Source organism: Chrysemys picta, chromosome 14 (genome assembly GCF_011386835.1).
Source record: "Chrysemys picta bellii isolate R12L10 chromosome 14, ASM1138683v2, whole genome shotgun sequence".
In the NCBI taxonomy this organism is placed as follows: Eukaryota; Metazoa; Chordata; order Testudines; family Emydidae; genus Chrysemys; species Chrysemys picta.
This window is the reverse complement of record NC_088804.1, coordinates 5,008,857-5,033,897: the sequence shown is the minus strand read 5'-3', so window position 1 is coordinate 5,033,897 and position 25,041 is coordinate 5,008,857. Positions and strand designations below refer to the sequence as shown.

Genomic DNA, 25,041 nt, shown 5'->3' with positions numbered 1-25,041 from the left:
TTGATGAAGTTGCTCCCAGAACAGCTGGACTAGTCGGATCTGGTTCAACTTTGTCTTCCGCATACTCCGATGGGGCCAGTTGGCAAGTAAGGCTCATGTACTGATCCCAGCTGCCTAGAGTAGAGATCCTACGGGAGCCAATAATGCCAGCGCGAAGGATCAGCCAGCCGAGGAGGATCCCATGGCACTGGGTACCACCTGTCTCTTGCAAAGTCATCTGATCAGCGAACAGAATCCTCATCTCGTAGGCTTCTGTCCAGCCCTGTTTCTCTATGGCAGGGTAGGGGCTCTTCTGCAACCTCCAACTCATCAGATGAAAAAGCTGAATCCTAAGCTACCGGCGAAACTGACAATGCCAATGGCTGGGTACTCAGGCTCGCGGGTGGGAAAGGAGAGCGGGTCTGTGTCCTCAGAATAGCTTCTTCCATGGGCGTAACAGTGTGTCTGAATAAAGAGGAGCGGAGAGGAAATGGGAGTGAGGACGGGGGAGAGCAAAAACGTCCTCTGGGGAAAAGTAGATCTCAGACTGCCCCAGGGTACAGGGTGAGTCAACTGCTGGAGCCATCGGATCCCGTGCTTCTCTGGTCACGGTGGAAGTCGGATCCCTCTGGGGCCATGATGATATTGGCACAGTCTGATCTGGATGTTGAAGGGACCAGCGGTGGATGTCTATCTTTAGTTTGCACATCGGACTCAGAACTGACGGACGTGTGCTCCTTCGCGCAACTTTCTCCTGCTGAGGAGATTTACTCAGGACTGAATCTTTAGGACCCGTGCGTGAGGACTCCCCTGACTCTGAGGAGTCGAGGAGGGATCTCATTTCTTCAGGTCAGCTCTAGAAGCAGAGGGCTTGTCTCTATGCTTGTGAGAGTGCCCCTTACTCTCATGAGAAGCCTTCTCCTTAGGCTTGGAAGTCTTGTCCTCAACTCCTGAGCTTGCGCTTTGAAGGGCACTGCCTGCTGATTGAAGTTGATGTGTGTGTGGGGGGAGAGGGGGGGTGTCTCCCCAGCTGGGATCTGAGTGGGGTCTCATGGCCTTCTCCAGATGTTTAGTAAGTCTTCACTCTCGACCCTCATGAGTTCCGGAAGGGAATGAGCAGCACATGCTGCACTTAGCTGAGATGTGAGCCTCACCCAGTCAGTAACGGCAGCGTTGGTGTTCCTTGCTCATTGACAAGGAGCAGGGGCAGGACACGCAATTCTTAAACCCCGGTACTCTGGGCACGATCCTAGTCTCCTGGGGAGCATTTCCCTGAAGTGGGGGGGAAAAGAGCTACCGACCTACACTCATACTTAAGACTAAAAGAATTCTAAAACTATTTACAATATTCACAGACTGAAGCAGTCAAAATAAGCAGCTGTGGACGCAGAAGGTTCGGACTCAGGCCATGCGGTGCTCAGAAGGAACTGGAGAAGCACCGGTCCGCACCACCCCTTATGCCCTCGGTTCAGAGCACAAGGAGAACAACTGCGCATGTGCAGACCAATGGACACGGCTTTCTAAAGATCTCAGGCATGTGGTGCGCATGTGTACCTACGTGTGGAATACACATGGGGACCATCCCTCGAAGAAGAAATTGTACAATTCTCATTTACTTTCCACCAGTGATGCAGTTTTATTTACTTTTCACTCAGTATGGAGAGCGAAACCAAACTCATTCATTGTTACTCCTTTCCAGGTTCTAATGCATCCAAGGTTCACACCATCACCTGTTCGACACCTGAAATGTTTTCACTGATATTTAGGCCTAATCTACACACCGGTTTTGTACCAGTACAAATATTGGACAGAGGTGTGATTTTGTACAAATGTAGTTCTACTGCTACAACCTCTAGTGTAGACACAATTATACCAGCATAAAGGTGTCTTCTTCGCTTCTCAGGAATAAGCTTTCCCAGTATAACTGCACTCACACGAGCAGTTGGACCAGCAGAACTACTCCTGTATAGCTAAAGCTGTACCTGGTGCTTAGACAAGCCTTTAGAAATATCACAAATAGGATCTGTAAATCTTAAATTACAGTCATTGTCTACAGATGGGTTTTTCGAAAGCACCTAAGTGACTTTCAATGGGAATGGCTCCCAAATCATTCTGGCACCTCTGAAAATCTTATATATGCACAGTTACCAATGATGCACCTTATACACATTGACAGCATCCCCTTATAGTGTAATTAGTTCTCTGCATTCCTATAATTTCAGAAATTGACTGTAGTTTAATGGGAACTAAGCCCTATGTGATACAGAAGTCAGAGATGAAAGAGACCCTTCGATCCCATTCAGCTCCTTGTAAGGGTAGGCCGAGGGTCCCCAGAGACCACATACAATGAAGTCTGCCAAACTGAGTTCATAACTTTTCCTACATGTACATTCTTATCCTTCCTGTTGTCATAGTTCCCCCATTCTGTCTGAGAAGGTGAAAGGTAGGTGTGAGAGCATCAGAAGAGATGCCGCTGTGGAGAAGGCAAAAGCCAAAGAGCCTGAATGTCTTTTTACACCCCCAGGGCAGCTGAGCTTTGAGGGTCTACCTGGTAAGTCGCACACTTCTAAGGTAATGACAGAGATCCACACAAAAGGACTGAGTACCATGCTCCACAAGAGCCATTGGGTTGGGTAAGTAATTTGGCCTTTGATTATCTCCAACAGCCAAAGCATTTATGGGCCAACACAGCATTTCTCCAGAGGTGGCTTTTGGCTGTAACAAAAATTAGGGTTGCTTTGAGATGCAGGCTCACCTGCCACTCTCTCCGATATTTGCAGAACTGCCCACTAAGCCCGTAAGCAGAAACTGCAGGACAATCTGATTCTCCTGAAAATGGCTGAGCCACTAAACACTGTTGAGTTTCAAGGAACGATGGCGTCCCCACCATATTGCTTAGTGACTCGCAGCCTCAAGGTGCAAATGAGCTTATCCTGCAAGACAGACTGTAGAAGTGACAGCCTGGCCTCTCCATTCTGAGGGGCACGGCAGGCGTCTATCTCCTGGAAGTACCTGCTCTTACCAGCCCCGCAGGCAATGCATACGGGGACCCAAGGGCATAAGGAGCTAAGGACATGATCACAGCCCTGCTTGCCTTTGATTTCATCAAGCGATCTGAACGTAGGTATTTATGCTGCAACGTTCAGGAATGCCAGACAGATGACTCAGCAGCTTGGCAATGGCAGAGACATTCATTCAACATTAAGCCACCGACAGCAGCTCAGGGCTGCACCATCTTTACTTAAGGTGGGTAACAGTCCAACGCTTTAGAACAGAAAGTCGAGGGAGCTCAGGGTTCAAGATATGCCACAGAGACCGAAAATGACGTGGAGAGTGCCCCAGCGATTGGCTTTGGTGTGCCAGTGACTCGCCTGTCCCCACACTGCTTTTCTGAGAAGATCATCCACCAGAGGCCTCTAGATAACAACAGGCAGCAGCGCTCTTACCGTGCTGTGGCCTTTCACCACAATGAAGCCCTCTTTGATGTTAGTCACCTCCACCGGCCAGGAACTGTTGTTGGCTCGGATAATATCCAGATCCCAAACCTCTGCCTGGAGGAGAACAAGGAGAAATGAGTACACGTGCATGCCTGCAGGCCAGTGCCTGAGACCTCCCCGGCTCCTTCTAACAGTCACAGCTGCCACGAACCCTCTCGTCCAGCTGCCACCTCTGGCCCGTGCAGCACTGGGCCGCATGCAATATATTCCATCAGAGCTACACAAACACAAAACAGCTTTTGGGCACAGCAATGATGCATCCAGCCTCCTGCAGCTGCCTCAGAGGCCTAGGGGCAACAAAAGCCTTGTCACGTCGGGGAATCCAAGTTTGGGCTCGTAGCCCTGTGCTGTGCTCAATGCCTGGGGAGCGTCAGTCAGAAGAACCTGTCAGCCTAGTGCAGGGGCTCTGAAGAGGGGCAGGGTAAGGGGACACTCCTCAGCACAGGTGTCCCTTCTATAGGTTAGATGGTGCCCTCCGCCCTGACATCTGTGGTGGGTAAGACAACCTCAGACTCAAGCAGCCCAGTTTTCTGCGTGCCCTGCGTGCATGGGCAGATCGCCGCTCCCCAGCACGGCGCCTGGGGGCAGATTTGGATGCAGTGACGCCCCAGTGGCCAGGCGTTCAGTTCCTTTTCTGAGTTCTCATGACTGCAGTGACTGAAGAGCCTGGAGATCAGCTAAACTAGGTACGACTCTGGAAATCAGTCAGGTTTGCAGCGTAACCAACTTGAGTGCTTCAGAAGGGTTCTTTTCGCAAGGAGGAGTTAACCACCATGCTAAGTGGGAAAAGCAGAGCCCAAAGCACAGGCATCAGAGAAACACTGGCCTAGTCCATCCCATCCAGCCCACCAGGATTATTCCCTACTCTACATCTGATAGTTAGACAGCACTCGTAGTGTCCCAAGTGGTGGATTCCCCCCCTTTCCTTTGTAGCCTGATCACTTCCTGCTAGTGAAATGTTTCTCCAGATACGAAGCCTTTATTGTCCCCTTAACTTAATCCCGCTGTTTTTATTACACTCCACGGGTCACTCATTCGCCTTCCTTGGCATTCCCACCCCTCAACTATTATGTTCCCTTCGCTGCCAAGCTGTATGGATTTAGCTGTTTTAAATGCCTCTGCGCATACAGCCCAAAGCCACATTCACTTTTCCGTTGCCCTACCACACTGCAGATCCGTGCTTTGCTTGCTGCCCTCTGCCATCCTTAGGGCCATTTGGTGTTGCTGCTTTCCAGAGGAATTCCTCCAGAGAGGAGGAATGTTATTTGTCCCTTGATGTATTAGCTGCATTCCCCCACCCGCCTGTGTCTCACATTAATGTCTGCTTATGTGTCTAGTCTCTCTAGCCCTAGATTAGTTCTCTGCCATACTTCTTGTTCACAGCTTCTTCTCATTCTGAGCCATCTGCACATGTCACTGATGTGCGGGTTACTCCCTCTATTAGATCAATGCTGATCATGGTCCGTAAGACCCTACCTAGCAGCAGACTGGAGATGAGACTCCTATCCAAGGAATCCACTCTGAGGGCGTCTCTACATGAACATTTAGTTTGCAGTAAGCAGGGCTGCGAATGTAACATGCACTAGTCTGCCACAGACTAACGGGCCATGTGGGCCCTGCTGACGTACACAAACAGTTGGTGAATGTGCTTCGATCTAGTCCTGTTTCAAAGAGACCTAGATCAAAGCGCAGCAACAAACTGTTAATATACATCAGCAGGGTACACACGGACAGTTAGTCCGCACCAGACTAGTGCAGGATAGATTCACCCCCCAGCTCGCTAGGAACTAAGTGTTTGTACAGACAAGCCTTTAATGTCTGCTTTGGGGAGTATCCCTCAGACCCAGAGTCTTGTTTTTCACACAGCGTTCCATTTGTCTCTCTCGAAAGTGAGACTACAAACCTTCAGCTGACAGCAGACTCACGTGGAGCAGCACAGAACCATGTTACACGTGCCATTCAGAGCATTCTAGAAAAGATGATGCAACGCTGATGAACATTATTCTTAGAGTCCCACTGGAGTTACTGAGCAAGCATCGCCTTTTAAACATTTCCCGTTGGCATCTAGGTACCATGGTGACGGGAGCATGAGAAATGCCCAGGTCAGATCTGGAACAGTGGCACTTTGCACAGTAAACGTGTATTTCATCCAAACCTCGGTAACAATCGTCTACTGAACAACTCCTCCCAGGTGCTCTGTTCACCAGTTTTGATGGTAATACCTGCTTAAACTGTTCCCAAACTGTGGGCCATAGAGAGCTTTCTGGTCACATGGTCCTAGCTCTCCCCGTTTCCATTCGCTAAATCGCACTAAAATACACTAGTATTTCCTGATATTTGTTTCCCATGTAAGCAATTGCTGTAGTTGCCACAGTTGCTGTAGTTCCATCCCCAGTGGGAGGGAGAAGTGGCTGGATGACCCTGTGATGGACTGGAGGGAGTCACATAAAACTGACTCTCTTAAATTGTGATCCACTATGAAGTTTGAACCCCTGTACCAGATGGTTCAGTCAAGCCTTCTTCAAACAAACATGTGGACAAGGGGGATCCAGTGGCTATAGTGTACCTGGACTTTCAGAAAGCCTTTGACAATGTCCCGCACCTAAAAGCTCTTAAGCAAAGTAAGCTGTCAGGGGATAAGAGGGAAGGTCCTCTCATAGATCAGTAACTGGTTAAAAGACAGAAAAAGGGGAGAAATAAATGGTCGCAATGGAGAGGGGTAAATAGTGGCGTCCCCCAGGGATCTATATTGGGACCAGTACTGTTCAACATATTCTTAACTGATCTGGAAAAGGGGTAAACAGTGAGGTGGCAAAGTTCGCAGATGATACAAAATTACTCAAGAATTGGAAAAGGAACAGAGATGAACAACAAAAATGATTAGGGGTAAGGAACAGCTTCCATATGAGGAGAGATTAAAAAAACTGTGATTGTTCATTTTGGAAAAGAGATGACTAAGAGGGGACATGATCAGTCATGATTCTATAGACCTGAGTGTGGAGAAAGTGACTAGGGAAGTGTTATTTACTCCTTCACATAACACAAGAACTAGAGGTCACGCAATGAAATTAGCAGGCAGCAGGTTTAAAACGAACAAAAGGAAGTACTTCTTCACGCAACATAGTCAACCTGTGGAACTCATTGCCAGGGGGCGTTGTGAAGGCCAAAAGTATAACTGGGTTAAAAAAAAAAACAGATTAAGTTCATGTAGGATAGGTCCAGCAATGGCTATTAGCCAAGATGGCCAGGGACACAACCCCATGCTCCAGATGTCCCTAAGCCTCTGGCTGCCAGACGCTGGGATTGGATGACAGGTGATGGATCACTCAATAATTGCCCTGTTCTGTTCATTCCCTCTGAAGCATCGGGCATGAGCCACTGTTGGAAGATGGGATACTGGGCTAGATGGATCTCTAGTCTGACTAATATGGCCGTTCTTATGTTCCCTGTAGCAGACGAGCATTCATATGGAAGAAGGAAAGGCTCCAAGGGAGTCCTGTCTCCTTCCACGTCACCGGCAGACACTGTGCAGCACACAGCATTCTAGTGCTGTCCAGCAGATGTGCTTGAGCATTTGCTTTTCCTTAAAAAAAACAACCACCCTCAATCAAGTTCCATTTAAAAAACTCCATTAGAAAAAACACAAAGGCTGAAAAGTGAACAATAAATAGGTAAGAAATGTCCGAATTGAGGTTGCTCATGCAAACTTACTCCTGCCCCCTTATGCACATGCACTACAAGACAGATCACGTATTGTTCCAACCAGGCCCCCACCTGGTTCAGTGCACAGAAAAGGCAGTGCGCCGCACAAGGAGTCCATGTTTATTTTCACGCTTCACACCATTCAAGCACCTCCCTAAATGAGAGTCCGACGAACCTCGTCACTGCAATGTTTGAGAGCCTCTCAACAAGCACATAGTGAATTTATTCTCAATGTTTCTGTGAGGCAGGAAAGTGTTATCCCTATTTACAGATGGGAAACTGAGGCCCAGAGGCCAAGATTTTCAGAAGTGACCTGCTGCGATTGTGGGAACCTCAAGTTTTGGGTGTCTAACTTGACACATTTTAAAAGGGTCTGATGCACAGGACTTTCTGAAAATCAAGTTCTTTCAGGGTGTCTTAAAGCACTTAAGAACGTAGGCGCCCCAAACGACTGGGCACTTCTGGACAAGAGTTTCAAAGAGATTAAGCATCTGGCCCAGAGCTGAGAGGTGTGAACTGAAGCCACATCTTCTGAGACTCAGTGCAGGGCCTCATCCACAACATCATCCTTCCTCATTCACCACACACTGTTCACTTTCTGCTGAGCACAAGGGGCGCTGAGGGCTCCAGCCTCATTCACTGTACAGTCATACCTCTTTCACTGTCTGATCTGGGGACTCAGCAGGCAGAGAAATGAAATCATGCAATGTAATGTGCCATGCTAACCCATATTCACAGGGGAAAGTTAGTCTAGGCATTTCCTGACTTTTGAACGCTTCGCTTTGCGGTTTTAAGGCTCTTTGAACGTGGTCTTTGGCTCACTTATTCAGCTTTCTGAACTAAATGGTTTGGAATTCAGTCTCCCTCATGTGGAAATATTTCATGCATCTAATCTGCGGTCCTTGCTCTGTTTCTGATATTTCCTTTATGAAAAGAAGTGTTGAGAATTGAACATTTCCTATTTAAGGAGAGGCTTTACCCCTGATCTGCAGAGTGGCATAATATTTTCTGTACTATTCTCTAGCCTTTTCTTGACACAGCTTAAACCCATTTGCTTTTTGATTATCACTGCATGCCGAGCAAAGGTTTTCACAGAACTGTCCACAGCAATACCCTCAGAGGCCACGGTTAATTTAGAAACCAGCATGATCCTAAACAGGGGCAGTCTGGTTTGTCTACCAAGCATACTCACTTAGGTTCAACAACAAACCTGGAACACAAGGACCTCACATGAGTCAGGCATGTCCGACTAAAGTCACTTCTGCCCCCTCTGACTCTGCTCCTGGGGGAAGGGGACGGAGGCTTCTATGCCTGCACATCTCAGAGCACACTTTAGGTGCTCAATATAATTGCGGTTTCCAACATTTTTATTATTATGAACAGTACCATACGCACTATGCAGGCTGTGTCAGCAAGAGCATCTGCTTACTGCAATCCAAGTGACAGGAAAGGCAGAATCCAGCAGAAGGCCCCTTTTATTTTACAAAGGCACCACAGTCTGAGTTCTGTTTTGTGTTCACAACAGCGAATGTTTAACAACACTGGCTAGAAATCAGGAAGAGGCATACGGCGTTACCAATATACTTTACCGCATACCTGCAGCACCCTCATTGCTAATCTAGCCTCAGGCCTCTCCTGAACCCATGGTTCACTAACGTGGGAGGGTTCTGCTATTCAGCGTAGTCCGTAACCATTACAGTCCCATCATGTGACCATACCCGCATTTCAATCCAGGTACCCAGAGGAGGATTACAGTCTCTCTTGGGATTACAATAGGGGATAACGTTTCAAGTAAGACCCACAAGCCTCCTTACCCTGTCCTCGTGCAGCAATGCCAATGTTTGGCTGCCCTCTTCACCGCTCTCCTCATTCTCGTCTGGGATGAAGGGGCACCATATGATTCTCCGGAAGCTGTTCAGCGGGGTGCCCTCAGGTCGTTTTATGTTCACCAAGATCTCCTCTCTAATCACCACGTTAAGGAAAACACACAGTTCTGGCTGTTACTAGAGTTCAGATATAATCCTCTCAAGATGGATCCTTGTGATGTCTAAAACAATTAGTGCTTTTTAGCTCTGAATTACTATCCACAGAAACCAGTTACAAGGACCTTGGTGAGGGAGGCAGGTCGCCTTACCTCCACTGGCAAGAAAGTGACATTTACAAGTGACACTTAGATCCTTGTAAATTTCACTTATTGTCTGCATACAAGAATGAACAGACGACACAGCAGAGAAACAGATGAGGGTCACATTTGCATGTTATCAGAAAAATTCTAAGCTTTTTTGGTTTTGTAGGGCTGGAATCTGAGTTGGCTCTGGTTTTCTTATTTCAGCCAGCACGGCAGTATTACTTGAAAAAACAATGGAAAGAGATGCATGAAGGCTATCCCAATCACACAGAGTGATCCAATTCATATATCCACACACAGAACTTTAAATAATCACAATATGCCACGGGTCACCCTCACTCCTCATTTTGAAGTAGTTATACACATCAAAGATAAGGCTGGGAAATTGTGACCCTGAAGTAACGGGCTTCCCAGGAACACTGGAAAAGTAACTCCGTCAGGAAAGGAAGAGGTTCACAACACTAAAATCCAGTGACTCACTTCAAGCAGACCAAAAAAAGCAGTAAAGATGGGCTTTGGGGTAATGGGCTTTGCATCCCAGCCCTCTTTCCCAGAGCCATGGAAAACATAGATAGAGTCAGACAGATGTAGGCCAGTGTACTTGTAACGTGATCCAGATGGCAACACAGAGCAGTAGGCCTGGGCGAGCCAGGAGTCCATGGGGCTCCTGGGTGAAACCCCTCCTTGCCAGTTACTCCTGTCTGAACACCCAGCTCAAACGCTTGTCTAGTCTCCCATCATCTTGTATCTTGATTATTGCAGCATCCTTTCCTCTGGCCTTGACAAATGCAACCCTGCCCTGCTCGGACCCATTCAGAATGCTGCCACAAACATATCACCCCCTCTTTGCATCTCTCCACTGGCCCCCTCTTCATTGTCTCAAACATAAGTTGCTCATCTTCACTTTCAAGGCCCTTTGGGGCCTATCTGCGCTCTACCTATCATCTCTCATTCACTGGCTGGCCACTGTCATGTGATCCTTAATGGGAGGAGCAAGACTACCCAGGCTCCTTGCCTGCCAAGCTCTAAGGGGAACAGGCAGAGGGAAACCAGATAAAATGTGCCTTTGTAAAGGCCCTGAAATTGAGCCTGGCTTTGCTGTTGCATCCATGTATTGCTGCTACACAACTACTGCCACAGAGTTTATTCCGATAAGATACTGGATTTTCCCATTGTCCATGGCCAGGCCCCAGACAAAGAGGTTGCCAGCCTCGTCCAGGCAGGCCAGCTGGTTGGAGTTGAGATGGGCGAAAGCCAGGTCTGCCACGCCGCCCGTGAAGCCCTTCAGCAAGGTCCGCTCGGCAGTGCTGATGCTCAGCACCCGCACCATAGCCGAGCCATTGCTGGCACCTACCAAGGAGAACACAAAGGAGAGAAGTCAACGCTTGTCAGCTCTTTCTTCACAGGATCGCCTCTTGCCTCAGCAGCTACCCTCCAGTTTTCAGCATCCCGGCTGGCCGTCAGTCTGTATCGAGGCACTGACAAGCCCCATCAGCACGCCCATCCCAACAAGTGATGGGTGAGGGCAGAGAAAAAGGCCACAGAACAGGCCCAACGAGAGGTCACTCTTGCAGATGATCAGCTATGATCAGAAGCCTGTTCCACATGTCCTACAGAAGCTGATCTTCCCTTGTAAACTGCACCAGTACCACACCCCCACACTGTGCCTGCTTTTTTGTGAGCTTGTTTCTTCTAAAGTTTATCCTAAATGACACGACTGCTCTTAATTTAAGCAAATCAATTCATCCTATGTGTCTGTGCTGCTCTCTGTCCTCAGGAAGTACCTGTTCTTAGCCAGGGAGAAAGGTTTGTTCACAGCAGAAGGGCTACCCTGGAGGAGTGACCAACTTCCAGTGGGATAGAATCAGGTTTCTATGGACTCCCAGCTCTGGCGTGGCTTATTAACTCCGTTCATTTTCACACAGCCCCACCTCCAGAGCAAACAGGATCCAGATCTTAACCCGGGGGAACAGAGTGACAGGAGCAGCATCTGCAGCGACTAACTCACATAAACACGTCCTAGTTTCCCTTCATGCTAGCCTGGAAGTGTGCAACTCCCTACACTATTCCTAAGCCTTACTGAATCTTGTGGCTTCAATGCACCCCTCCCGCAGGGCGCATCCCACCTCCTCCCCTTTTCCTGGGAAAGTGTCCGCTCTTAGGGACACAGCTAATGCCAGGACAATCTCTCAGCTTCACCCTACTGCTCCCTGCCTCCACCTGGGCTTTTCCCAGTCTCACATTTCTAACTCCAATGACTCCTCCTGCCCCAGGGGCTGTACCCAACTTTTAGTGTTTCAATCCACCCATTCCTGTGGCTCCAGTCCCATCCCTACTCCCAAGTCCACCTGACCCACAATAACACCCCCCCAACATGGGAACCAGAAACGGTGAGCTCCACACCCAACGTTAGGCTGCACTGGTAACAACTGAAGGAGGAGCCCAATACAGATCACACACACAAAGCAGCAGGAACTGGTCCTCACCTCTAATGGCATATGCCAGGTAGGAGTTTGATACAGCTATCAGGTTGCCATAGTAGTATTTCTGCTCCCAGTCATACCTGGCTACTGGCTGTATTTTTACCTAGATGGAGGAAAGAAATAAAGAGCAGCTAAGGCAAAGTGAAAGAAACAGATATATCTGCAACAAAGCCACCAAACAACGGAGAAGGGTGATGCTCTGGGCGGCAGTTGGCCATTCCACAGTGAGATTTCAGAGCGAAGCAGGTGCACTACAGCCCTGCGTATAGGAAGACACTTCTAGCGAAGCTGCTGAAGCGTCCCTGCTCCTGCAGGGAGGAATGCTGTTTACACTGGAGCAACTGCCATACGATGCTCTATTGTGGAACGATGCTAGCAAAGGGATTGAGGCCAACTCTGGGATCCCACTTAAAAGTCAGCGGAAAGGGTGTTTGGGATAAAGGCACCATTCAGTCCCTGGAGTGAGGGCAGCTTCACCCTGGGTTCAGGATTCCCTTCTTGGGGATCCGGTAAGGGCTCACACAGGGGCCTGGCCCAACTTGGTCAGTGCCACCCCGGCAGGAGGTGCAAAGTAAGGAACTAAGAGGGACTAGGAGAGTCACAGCAGTAAACACACACACTTCCATGTGAGATTGCCTGGCAGATTCCATCCCATCCTCTCACACCAGAGGTGGCCAAGGGGGCTCACATGCTCCATCACTGCAGCTCATAGCTAGGCATGAAGCCACAGGCTCTGGAAAAGCTCTGAGTGATGCAAAGCGTAGCAGAGCTTCTGCTGAGCAACACGAGTGGCCACGAATACATTCTTCAATCATCCCATAACCAAGCAAGCTGTTACCCTCCTCCAAGCCAGGCAGAAAGAGAGGTATTTCTGTCTGTCGCTCCATGGGGGGTGCACAGATACTGCGGGGATGAGGTACATAGGTTAGATACACCCTCCCCTTTACCTTGTTGCTCCCTCTGGCTTTACTGGTGATGCTAGAGTCACTGCTGGCCACAATCTCCACGTCTTTTGCTGATATCACCACGCAGGTGGAGCTGTCATCTCCAGAAAGGCAGCTTTTAAGAGAAATAAAGAGCTCAGCTCACACACCCGGCCTCTCTGGGACCATGAGAGGGGAACCCAGCACAGGTATTGCTGGTAGCCATTTTAATCCATAACTCAGAGAGACTTCTGGGCAGCTTCCAGGATGCATGCTGAAGATCAGTACCAAAGAGGGCCATTCATTCATCTAAAAGACCGCTCTTTGGCAGAATCAAGCACAGAGGCCTGGCTTGCTCCTCCTCAAGTCCCCCAAAGAGCTCTCTCATAGCCAAGTTATCCATTCTCCTGTTCCAAATGACAGATTTACTCTGAGCTACTTTGGGCCACACTCCAAATACCTCCAAGATGCAGCTGGCCCAATGCCAACCAAGCAACTAACCCTGGCAGTGAAACACGCTGCTAGGCAATTCCCTCAGCGACAGCTCAGCAACAAGGAACTTGGCAACAGCTAGTCTTCAGAAAAGCCAAACGATAAGCTCGTCAGGCGAGAAAGCCTAATGCTGAGGAGTCAATGCAGGAGGCAGGTACTAGAGCGTGTAGACCAATGGGCTGCTCCTAGGAGCGCTTCTTGTGTCACTCACGTAGCCTTGGATCCACTATGCACGGACACGCCCTTCTGTCTAATTAACCCACATCTGTGTATGTTCACAGATACACCTAATTATTCCTCCTATTTAGTGGAGGGTCAGGTAGTCACTTGACCTGTTCTTCTGCTGCATGATACCTGAAGACAGAGTCTGAAAAATTCAGAGTTAATAATGCAAGTGACAGAGGGCATGGGGTAGCTGAAGTCTCCATATATGGGCAAATTTCCAGCTATACCTTTGCCAATGCAGACCGCTGATCCCCGGCACCCCCACTACACAAGTCCTGAACTCGTCACAGCGCTCTGCTGATGCTCCTTAATCCTGACATGCGGCACACCCTGCTCCTCCTTCCCCCACACAGCTCCACCAATGCTCCTCATTCCTGCTATGCAGCAGGCCCTACTGCTCAAGGCCTATCGTCAGAATTACTCAGCATCAGAACTCCGCCTTTCCCCACTGACCAGTAAAAACACGGACACGGGTCGTCCGAAGAGACAGGGTTGGCTGCTGAATTGCTCACAACCTCAACCTCATTTTCACAGCTAAGAACCGGGTTTGTCCACTCTCAGCAGAACCAAGTTCAGATTGAGCTTCCCCTTACCGATGCTCTGTGCTCAGCCTCCACCCTCCCTGGGGAACACTTACATGACTTGCTTCTCCTGCAGGGTTCCCAGAGGAACAGTTCGAAGCATTGGCTTAGCCAAGGGAGCTCCATCTCCAGCTGCAACGGGGTCTGGCACCAGCAGCCCATTCAAGTCCCCGTTGAACGAGTTGGGTGGCCTCTGGTTTTCGTTCACTGAACCTAAATGAAAACAACACGCACAATATTTAATCACAGGAGTAACAGTGTGAAATACCCTACCTCAGGTGCCACTGCCCTACCAGCTGGGGTATGCTGACTCAGCAGGAGGAAGGCCATGTTCCGAGAGAACATGTGCCACACCTGTGTAGGGGTCCTTTAGCTCTTCTCCCATCAGGATAACTCTTCTCAGTAAACAAAAAGGAGAAGTCAATGGACACAATCAAGAAATCCATCAAACTCAAGTTACCGAATGCCCAACACAGCAGTGGTGTCGAATGCCTGCCCTTTGGGCCAAATGCAGCCAGCTCAAGCCATTCATCCAGTGTCACACTGAAAGACAGGTTTCTAGTCGTTACGGCTGCAGAGGAAGCCTTCCAAAAATGACCCAAGTAACTGATGTGGTGGTAAATTCCTGAGTCTGCAGACAGCCTGACACAACAGATCTGAGCTACCACATTCATCTCAACTGGCTAGGGACTGAAGCCTAATGAAACTAAAAGAGAGATCATCAAATAATGTGGGTTTGCAACCGTGCACCTAGTATGTGCCGATAACTTCTGCAGCTGTTGCATCCACATCAGCTAATCCCATGTGCAACTGCCAACACAAACAGCAGAAATAACAGTTGGCCTCCAAGTACCTATGATATTTCCCGAGTTTACCAGGCGCAGACGGATCGTACTGCACCCTGACCCTGTGTGCAAACCTCCCTCTGTTATGAGCGAGAGCTCTGCTCTGAATCAAGGCATGTATATGGCCCTAACTTTGTACGCCTGGCCTGGAACATGTTGCCTTTCAACCAGAGGAACTCCGTCCCAGTTTGTAACAACCAGTCACCAGGCCTGCTGGAGGCCTTCAGAAGGCCAGCAATGTCAGGGACACATTTCCATGTCAAAGTTACTCAAGTAGGAAGGGCTAAGGGTTAACAATCCCAAGCAGAAATGAACGAGCACCAAAACCACCTGGCACTGTGCCTTGCCACTTGACAGTCATTTGCCTCAGCAAACTCTCTTTTATTACAGCTGTGTGAAATTTTCACTGGACCAGAAAACTGAAACCTGGTTTATTGTTGCCCTGGCAACAACTGCTGCAATGGTCTTGTTGTGAAATGGCTGCTCCTGCAACCTCAGGTTAATACTCCTTTGTTATTGGCAAAGGTAACGAACTCAAATATAACTCCATCCACAAGCAGCACTTCCTCAGAAAGCAAGACAAACTTTCCAGTTACCAAACAGGACGGTTAATTGCTTTAATCTATCAGGGAATGCAGCTAATGCTGCTGCCAGCAGAAGTAATTGTGAATAGAATTAATTCTCCAGGTTTATTTAAAAGAATGCTTTCATGTAACCAGAGGAGCTAAATCAGAGACCGCACATTCAACATCCCAGACACAGGCATGCAGGGCTGCATTATCACAGCGTGGGGATGTCTGGGCCCCTCAGGAGAAGCCCAGGGGCCATGCTAATCGGCATTACATGGAGCAGATGGCAGCTGCATTCATCCTCCACACAGAGACTCCAGGCCACAGAATGCACTGCACTCCCTACCACAGGGTGAGGACTGCATCTATTGTGGCTTGCCCAGCAGCACCATGAAACTGATGCAGTCCTAGCGGGTTTCACTCTGCCCTTCCTTGTTGCCCCTGCAGGAAAGTGCTCTGTGCAGCACACCTGTGATCTGCTGTGGCAAGCGATGCTATAAAGGAGATAAATTCTCCGCTCTCTCTATGCCCAGAGATAGTGGAGGTTCACATGCACCTTTGCTGCTGGTGCCAGAAAAATGCAATCCTGGGGGAAGAGAGAAAGAGCATCATATAGCAATGGGGGCATGGCTGGCTGGCACAATGAGCTACTGCAGCACATCGGAGTTCAGGAGCACATTTAGTCCCTTGCACCTCATTCCCTAGCCTGAGCCAACTGCATTGCAGGGGCAGTAACTCAGACATATGTGGGGGGAACAGGGTCACTCTAGCAACCACATCAACAGGAACAAGAGTCAAACTGAACGACCACTGTCCTTCCCCGTGGCTTCAAAGAGAAAGCACGAGACAGGCACATTCACCATCATCCTGCAGAGAAAGGAAAGCAGCTGAGGGGTTAGACTCCCCTCCTCGCACAGGACAGTTCCTGCTGCCCCACGCAAGGGAACACTGGTTTGTATGAAATAGAGGGTCACACTAAGTCAGTCATTTGAACAGGGTGATGGGGCTGGTGTGCCGCCTCCTGCCAGCAGTGGTTTGGATGAGGATTTCGAGGAATGCTGCCCAGCTCTCTAGCAAAAGCTCTACTAATTAACACATTGGCACCGTTAGCAGCAGTGGGCACACATCAGGCACTACCAAGTTAGGCTAGGAGATGGTGAGAAGAGACAGCACTGCTTTCTTGGGGTACACTCCCAAAGACAAGGCAGCAGCTACGAGAGTGACCCAACCATCTGTGGCTGAGCTGGGAAGGTACAGAAATGAGTGACATCTGAGTCGCTGATGGAGCAGTGGTGGCCTACTGAAAGTCGCTGATACCTCACAGCAAACAGTCTGTGGAGACAGCTGCAGGATTACTTTTGGATCAGAAGGGATAACACTTCCCATTCCAGAACATGGGAGGTTATTCATTCTAAAGGTAGCTCTATTGCAGAGTTTCTTTAGGTTACTAATCCAACCAAATTATCACACTGGTAAGAAAAACTCTCAAACAATTGTAACAGCAAAACCTTTAAGGGTGAAAAGGAAAAACAAATAAGCCAGGAAGTTCTCAGGCTTGTCTACACTTGATGCTGCGGCGACCGATGCACCAGTGGTCAATTTAGCGGGTCTAGCGAAGACCCACTAAAATCGACTGCTAATCGCTCACCCATCAACTCCTGTACTCCACCTAATTGAGAAGAGTAAGGGGCATCAAGGGAAGAGTGTCTCCCATTGACGTCGCATAATGTGGACCCCACGGTAAGTAGATCTAAGCTATGTTGATTTGAGTTACGCTATTCACGTAACTCAAACTGCGTAGCTTAGATTGACTTTTCACTTGAGTGTAGACAAGGCCTCAGTTAAGAAGCTCAAACCAACCTTAAATCTGACCTCTATAGTCTCTTGCTCACCCTTCCACATCCAGACAACCCCCAATTGCCCGCTCACTACAGCAAAGAGATGGAGCTCCAGCACCTGTATCACTAGAGAGGACAGTAGGAGAATGAAGCAGCAGAGGCTTCTACAGCCCAGGGGTGGAGGTTAAGAAGCAAACTCTGGATCATACCAGGCTAGCTGACATAGGAAGCATCTCTGCACAAATCAGGAGGGCAATAGTTTCAGGGACACTAACGGTCAGGTCTATACCATTAAATGGAAGTGTTGTACAGCGACCGAGTCCAGCAGGGTTGTCTGTCCATTCAGAGCACGGTTGTGTGTCTACTACAACCTTCATACAACTGTCCGCACTGGAATTAGATGTGGAGGTTAGAATCTATCCCATAAGTCCTCTCTCAGGCAGTTGGGTCTCACAGTCACAGGAAAGTCCTGTCTGACAGCTGACTATTCGAAAACAGAAGCTGCTACCATTTACCAAATCATCCCTCTTCGCTTACCTACCCAACAGAAGAATGAGGAGCGAATGAAGCTGGAGAGGCTGAGGAGTTGGTGGGATTAAGCTGAACCAGCTCCTCAGCTTCACTCATAGATTTTAACTTTCAAACTGTTAAGAAACCCAGCAAGATGCAGAGTCACTACCATGGGTGGCAGCAGCTGCCCTTCCACAACGCAAAGCCCTTTTCACAGCTGTCAAAGAGCCGCACGGAGACCCGCGAGGAGCTCAGCTCCAACAGGGCTCTGCTGCGAGCACATCCGTTGTCGCAAAGGCAGCTCCACTGGCCTCTCACAACACACAGCAAGTGCGTCAACACACGCCCACACTTTACCCAGCCAAGACCCACGTTGGCAACGGAGCAGGAGTCCGGGGCCATAGGCAGGCAGACTGAAGGCCACCTCCTTGTTAGTACGGAGCCAAGGCCCACAGAAACCCTGGTTTCTGCATGGATCAAGATGGCACATTGCATGCTTTGGCCACCCCAGGAGTGGAGCAGTGCAGGTCAGGAATCCAAGGGTGCTCACGTCCTCTATGCCGTGACACCAGGTAAGACCCAAGGCACATCACAGCCACTTCCCAGAGTACAGCGTGGCTGCTCCAACATGGCGAGAGAACATTTTGGCACAGTTTAGCTGTGCTGCTAGAAATTGTTTGGGCTTTGCTGCTCTGGCAGTCGCAGCGTTACATTTAAGATCCTATTAATTACTAGGCTCTTATTATCGTATTACTGTACCATCTAGAAGCCTTCATCATCCACCAGGACCCAACTGTGCAATGCACAGAACAATAAGACAGCCCCTTCCCCGAGGAGCTTACAAATGGAGTATAAGATGAGAGACAACAGGTGATCCAATACATGAGACAATATTGGTCAGCATGAGAAGCAATATTTTCAGCACATCAGCAGTCTAGCCCTTGTCAAGTTCTCTGTAGCCCTCGTGGCTAAGAAGAGTTAAGGAGGATAACGAGGTAGCTCTATGGATGTTTACAGGAAGCACCACTTAAGGATGAGGGGCTGCGTGGGAAAAAGCATGAAGGTGTTTGAAAATGTAATACCTGCACAATGGAGGCTGGCATTACGGGTGTCCGAGGTGAGCACCGACAGCTTGATACTGACTGAGAGATGACAGGTAGGGTGGGGACTGACTGCGAACGGCCTCGAGAGTGAAAACTAGCAGCTTATGTTTGATGTAATGAAGAAGGGGAAGCCAGTGGCGCAACTCAGAAAGAGGGTGACATGGCCAAACTGACACGGGAAGAAAAAGATCTAACGTCTTCCCCCCCCCACTCCCACTAGGAACAAACATGTGAGATTAGGGGAGCGGAGGCAACAAGAAAACTGCATTGGGGAGAAGCTAAATTTCCACCTGGCTCCTCTTCCGCCAGCGCTGCCGTTTCCCCAAGAGGGGAGAGCTCCCCCACCTCGCCTGCTCCCTGCAGCAGCCCAGCTCCACCCTGCCACCCGTCGGCTTCTGGCCCGGGATAGCCGCAGAGTGACTCCCACACAACAGCGACACTGCTGGAGGAGCAGAGCCCAGTGCCACGGGCACAGCTCAGGGGGCTGGAGGAAGAAGAGCAGAAAGGAGGGATTCATAGCGGGGACACCGCCGGGGGGGGGGGGGCGCGCCCCCAGCGGGGACACGGGCGGGGGAGCGCACAAGGACGGGGCGCGCCCCCAGCGGGACACGGGCGGGGACGGGGCGCACAGGGGGGGGGCGCGCCCCCAGCGGGGACACGGGCGGGGACGGGGCGCACAGGGACGGGGCGCGCCCCCAGCGGGGACACGGGCGGGGACGGGGCGCACAGGGACGGGGCGCGCCCCCAGCGGGGACACGGGCGGGGACGGGGCGCACAGGGACGGGGCGCGCCCCCAGCGGGGACACGGGCGGGGACGGGGCGCACAGGGACGGGGCGCGCCCCCAGCGGGGACACGGGCGGGGACGGGGCGCACAGGGACGGGGCGCGCCCCCAGCGGGGACGGGGCGCAGAGGGACGGGGCGCGCCCCCAGCGGGGACACGGGCGGGGACGGGGCGCAGAGGGACGGGGCGCGCCCCCAGCGGGGACACGGGCGGGGGAGCGCAGAGGGACGGGGCGCGCCCCCAGCGGGGACACGGGCGGGGGGGCGCGCACAGGGACGGGGCGCGCCCCCAGCGGGACACGGGCGGGGGGGGGGCGCACAGGGACGGGGCGCGCCCCCAGCGGGACACGGGCGGGGGGGGGGCGCACAGGGACGGGGCGCGCCACCAGCGGGGACACGGGCGGGGACGGGGCGCACAGGGACGGGGCGCGCCACCAGCGGGGACACGGGCGGGGACGGGGCGCACAGGGACGGGGCGCGCCCCCAGCGGGGACATGGGCGGGGGGGACGCACAGGGACGGGGCGCGCCCCGAGCGGGACACGGGCGGGAGGTGGGAGCGGCCGGGCGGACCATTCACGGGGCCCTCACCTGCCGGCCGGTCCAGCTTGAGGATGTCCCTCAGGTGCTGGGTCGCGTCCTCGATGTCGATGCTGGCAGAGGCCATGGGCCCGCTTCCCGCTCCGCTCCCAAGTCCGGTCCGCCGCCGACTCCACTTCCGCTTCCGGTCCGTCCGCCACGGCGGCCCCCGGAATCCAGCCCCGGTCACGTTCCGACCGAACCAGAGGCCGTGGGCGAGATTCCCCCTCCCCTGCCCTGGCCGCGCCCCCACTGGCCGGAGCCCCCTCTCCCCCCGCCCGGCGGGCGGCCTCGGAGCCTGGGGTGCGTCTGTCAGTAGGTATTGTTATGGGGCAGAGGGGGACTGTTAGCCGGGGTGGGTCGGAGCTACTGTTATGGGGCGGGGGGGGGATTGTTGGCCGGGGTGGGTCGGGGTTACCGTTATGGGGTGGGGCGGGGGGGGGATTGTTGGCCGGGGTGGGTCGGGGCTATTGTTATGGGGTGGGAGGGATTGTTGGACGGGGTGGGTCGGGGTTACCGTTATGGGGCGGGCGGGGGGGGCGGGATTGTTGGACGGGGTGGGTCGGGGCTACCGTTATGGGGCGGGGGGGGGGATTGTTGGACGGGGTGGGTCGGGGCTACCGTTATGGGGCGGGGGGGGGGATTGTTGGACGGGGTGGGTCGGGGCTACCGTTATGGGGCGGGGGGGGGGGGATTGTTGGACGGGGTGGGTCGGGGCTACCATTATGGGGCGGAGGGGGGATTGTTGGCCGGGGGGGGGTCGGGGCTACCGTTATGGGGCGGAGGGGGATTGATAGCCGGGGTGGGGGGGCTACTGTTATGGGGCAGGGGGGGATTTCCTGAATCGCCTCTGCCCCATCAAGGCCGAGGGTCCTAGGGCCCAGCAGAGGCAGCACCTGAGGCCCTGCTGGAGATTCTGCTATCACCTCAAAGAGAAAGTTGGCATAATTTCCTTGCTTCTGAAGGGTCACCTGTGCATTTACATCACAGGGGGACCTAGGGCAGCTGACTCAGGCTGCAGGGCTTTAAACTAGGTTTATGGGGAAGAAACCAAAGCCCTGAGGGAAGTGGGGAAGTAGGATACAGGGAGGAAGCAGGAGAGCTCTTCCTGACCTGCTGCTCACAAACAGGAAAGAATTAGTAGGGGAAACAAGAGTGGATGGGAACCTCGGAGGCAGTGACCATGAGATAGTCGAGTTCAGGATCCTGACACAAGGAAGAAAGGAGAGCAGTAGAATACGGACCCTGGACTTCAGAAAAGCAGACTTTGACTCCCTCAGGGAAGTGATGGGCAGGATCCCCTGGGAGAATAACATGAGGGGGAAAGGGGTCCAGGAGAGCTGGTGGTATTTTAAAGAATCCTTATTGAGGTTGCAGGAATAAACCATCCCCATGTGTAGAAAGAATAGTAAATAGGGCAGGTGACCAGCTTGGCTTAATGGTGAAATCCTTGCTGATCTTAAACACAAAAAAGAAGCTTACAAGAAGTGGAAGATTAGATAAATGACCAGGGAGGAGTATAAAAATATTGCTCAGGCATTCAGGAGTGAAATGAGGAAGGCCAAATCACACTTGGCGTTGAAACTAGCAAGAGATGTTAAGAGTAACAAGAAGGGTTTCTTCGGGTATGTTAGCAACAAGAAGATCGTCAGGGAAAGTGTGGGCCCCTTACTGAATGAGGGAGGCAACCTAGTGACAGAGAATGTGGAAAAAGCTAATGTACTCAATGCTTTTTTTTGCCTCTGTCTTCACGAACAAGGTCAGCTCCCAGACTACTGCATTGGACAGCACAGTATGGGGAGGAGGTGACCAGCCCTCTGTGGAGAAAGAAGTGGTTCAGGACTATTTAGAAAAGCTGGACGAGCACAAGTCCATGGGGCCGGATGCGCTGCATCCGAGGGTGCTAAAGGAGTTGGCGGATGTGAATGCAGAGCCATTAGCTATTATCTTTGAAAACTCATGGTGATCGGGCAAGCTCCTGGATGACTGGAAAAAGGCTAAGGTAGTGCCCCTCTTTAGAAAAGGGAAGGAGGAGGAGCAGCCAGGGAACTATAGGCCAGTCAGTCTCACCTCAGTCCCTGGAAAATCATGGAGCAGGTCCTCAAGGAATCAATTTTGAAGCACTTAGAGGAGAGGAAAGTGATCAGGAACAGTCAGCATGGATTCACCAAGGGCAAGTCATGCCTGACTAACCTAATTGCCTTCTATGACGAGATAACTGGCTCTGTGGATGAGGGGAAAGCAGTGGATGTGTTATTCCTTGACTTTAGCAAATCTTTTGATACGGTCTCCCACAGTATTCTTGCCAGCAAGTTAAAGAAGTATGGGCTGGATGAATGGACTATAAGGTGGATAGAAAGCTGGCTAGATCATCAGCCTTAACAGGTAGTGATCAAAAGCTCCAAGCGGAGTGCCCCAAGGGTCGGTCCTGGGGCCGATTTTGTTCAATATCTTCATTAATGATCTGGAGGATGGCGTGGATTGCACCCTCAGCAAGTTTGCAGATGACACTAAACTGGGAGGAGTGGTTGATACGCTGGAGGGTAGGGATAGGATACAGATGGACCTAGCCAAATTAGAGGATTGGACCAAAATAAATCTGATGAGGTTCAACAAGGACAAGTGCAGAGTCCTGCACTTAGGACGGAAGAATCCAATGCACTGCTACAGACTAGGGACCGAGTGGCTAGGCAGCAGTTCTGCAGAAAAGGACCTAGGGGTTACGGTGGACGAGAAGCTGGATATGAGTCAACTGTGTGCCCTTATTGCCAAGAAGGCTAACGGCATTTTGGGCTGTATAAGTAGGGGCACTGCCAGCAGATCGAGGGACGTGATCATTCCCCTCTATTCAGCATTGGTGAGGCCTCATCTGGAGTACTGTGTCCAGTTTTGGGCCCCACACTACAAGAAGGATGTGGACAAATTGGAAAGAGTCCAGCGGAGGGCAACAAAAATGATTAGGGGGCTGGAGCACATGATTTATGAGGAGAGGTTGAAGGAACTGGGATTATTTAATCTGCAGAAGAATGAGGGGGGATTTGATAAACTGCTTTCAACTACCTGCAAGGGTTTCCAAAGAGGATGGATCTAGACTGTTCTCAGTGGTATCAGATGACCGAACAAGGAGCAATGGTCTCAAGTTGCAATGGGGGAGGTTTAGGTTGGATATTAGGGGGGAAAAAATCACTAGGAGGGTAGTGAGGCACTGGAATGGGTTACTTAGGGAGGTGGTGGAATCTCCTTCCTTAGAGGTTTTTAAGGTCAGGCTTGACAAAGCCCTGGCTGGGATGATTTAGTTGGGGATTAGGTCCTGCTTTGAGCAGGGGGTGGGACTAGATACCTCCTGAGGTCCCTTCCAACTCTGAGATTCTAAAACTATATTGTGGACACGCAGGTGCAGGTTGGAGCCTGCACTCTGGCACTCTTCCAACCCCCTGGGAACTGACAGCCCAAGCTTCAGTCCAAGCCCAGATGTCTACACTGCAATGTTATAGCCCTGCAGGACGAGCCAAGTGAGCCTAAGTCTGCTGACCTGGGCCAGCTACAGGTCTCTTATTGCAGTGTAGACATGCCTATAGGATTTGGCTGAACTAAAGAGAGCGGTCTCAGGGTTAGCCACCATGTTTTCTACCTTGACCTACCCATGAGAGTCTCTGCTGCAGTCCCCTCTTAACACCTTTTGTCTTGATTTCGCTGGTCAAGGGATTAGCTAAATCAAGGTAAAAAGTGTTAATTTGCAGCTTCACTAAGAAAAAGGAAAGGCAACCTAACACGTGTGTGTTAGCCCCAACCTAACTTTGTCCTCTCTTCCTAATCTAGGCAAACCAAGCCGCTGCTCTGAAACAAAAGCCTTTTGCCTGTGGTTGGGCATATTCCACTGCCTCTTCCAAATAGCACCTCCACAGCCCCTAACTCGGCTCTCTTCAGCTGTCAGCAGATGGAAAGCAAGCAGGGTGTGGAAACACGGAGTGGTAAGTTGTTGTGCGAGCCTGGCTGCGTTGCTGGAGGATGAGGGGCAGATAAAGTTCAGAGCTATTTACAGTCACCTCTGCAGCTCCCTCTCCTCTCTGTCATTTGAGAACATTACTGGGGTAACTCCAGCAGGGCCACAGTAGGAAAGCTGTGAATTTGCTGCTGGGTGGAAGTAGGACAGGCAGATTGATGATCCCTGGGGAACAGGAGCAGGTGTGCTGTGGACCAAGAGAGATGCACCAAGGGGGCACAGGGTGAATCCTGTTGGAGAGCTCTGGAAGCCGCTTCAAGGACAAGCACTGTCGCAGCTCCTGTCTTCCTGTGGCAGGTGTGAGCCCCGGGGCTCTCCCCTGCCTGCTCTGTTTGGGGGCCAGGAAGGCACTAGGAATGGAAGGAAACAGGGCTATTTTCTCAAAGAAAAGCAAAGGGAGCAGGATGAGTGGCACTTAAACCATCTTTTCCTCTTGCTGTAATGGGCTGCCCCCTCCCAGTTAAACAGAAGCAGTGAATCCTCGGCCTTTAACAGCTTCCACCACTTTTAGATCCTTTCCAGTCACAAGCATAAACATTTATCACCCCCTCACACTAAAGCTTGGGTGCCTGGCCCTCGCTAATACAAAAGCTACTTTCAGACCCAAACAGGCCCCGTCTTCCTTGAACTGGGCTAGCAGGGAATGTGGTGGTCTCAGGTACATGCATTACTCCAATCTCTTTCCAACTGGGCAACTGCTATAGAGAACAGGGGAGGCAACAATGGTGCGAGTCTTCACTTACCGCTTCTGGTTGGGTCAAGGATACCCGGGTAAGTGCTCTGCAGGAGATCGGTCTAAGGAAG

The 25,041-nt window shown here is 51.2% G+C and overlaps 1 protein-coding gene across 2 annotated transcripts in view; it reads right to left on the bottom strand.

The window, feature by feature from the left end:
* Window positions 1–20,425, bottom strand: part of EDC4 (enhancer of mRNA decapping 4) — a 53,650-nt gene extending 33,225 nt beyond the window's left edge. The window contains exons 1-7 of one of the 2 annotated variants that reach the window (XM_065567521.1): window positions 20,247–20,425; window positions 14,067–14,223; window positions 12,737–12,848; window positions 11,793–11,892; window positions 10,467–10,656; window positions 8,993–9,140; window positions 3,426–3,530 (exon numbers count right to left, since the gene is read on the bottom strand). In XM_065567521.1, coding sequence (XP_065423593.1) covers window positions 3,426–3,530; window positions 8,993–9,140; window positions 10,467–10,656; window positions 11,793–11,892; window positions 12,737–12,848; window positions 14,067–14,223; window positions 20,247–20,322 — 888 coding nt within the window. In that variant the 5' untranslated portion in view covers window positions 20,323–20,425. The remainder of the gene's footprint in view (window positions 1–3,425; window positions 3,531–8,992; window positions 9,141–10,466; window positions 10,657–11,792; window positions 11,893–12,736; window positions 12,849–14,066; window positions 14,224–20,246) is intronic. The other variant, XM_065567520.1, reaches the window with a different exon arrangement.
* Between the last annotated feature and the right edge of the window lie 4,616 nt (window positions 20,426–25,041).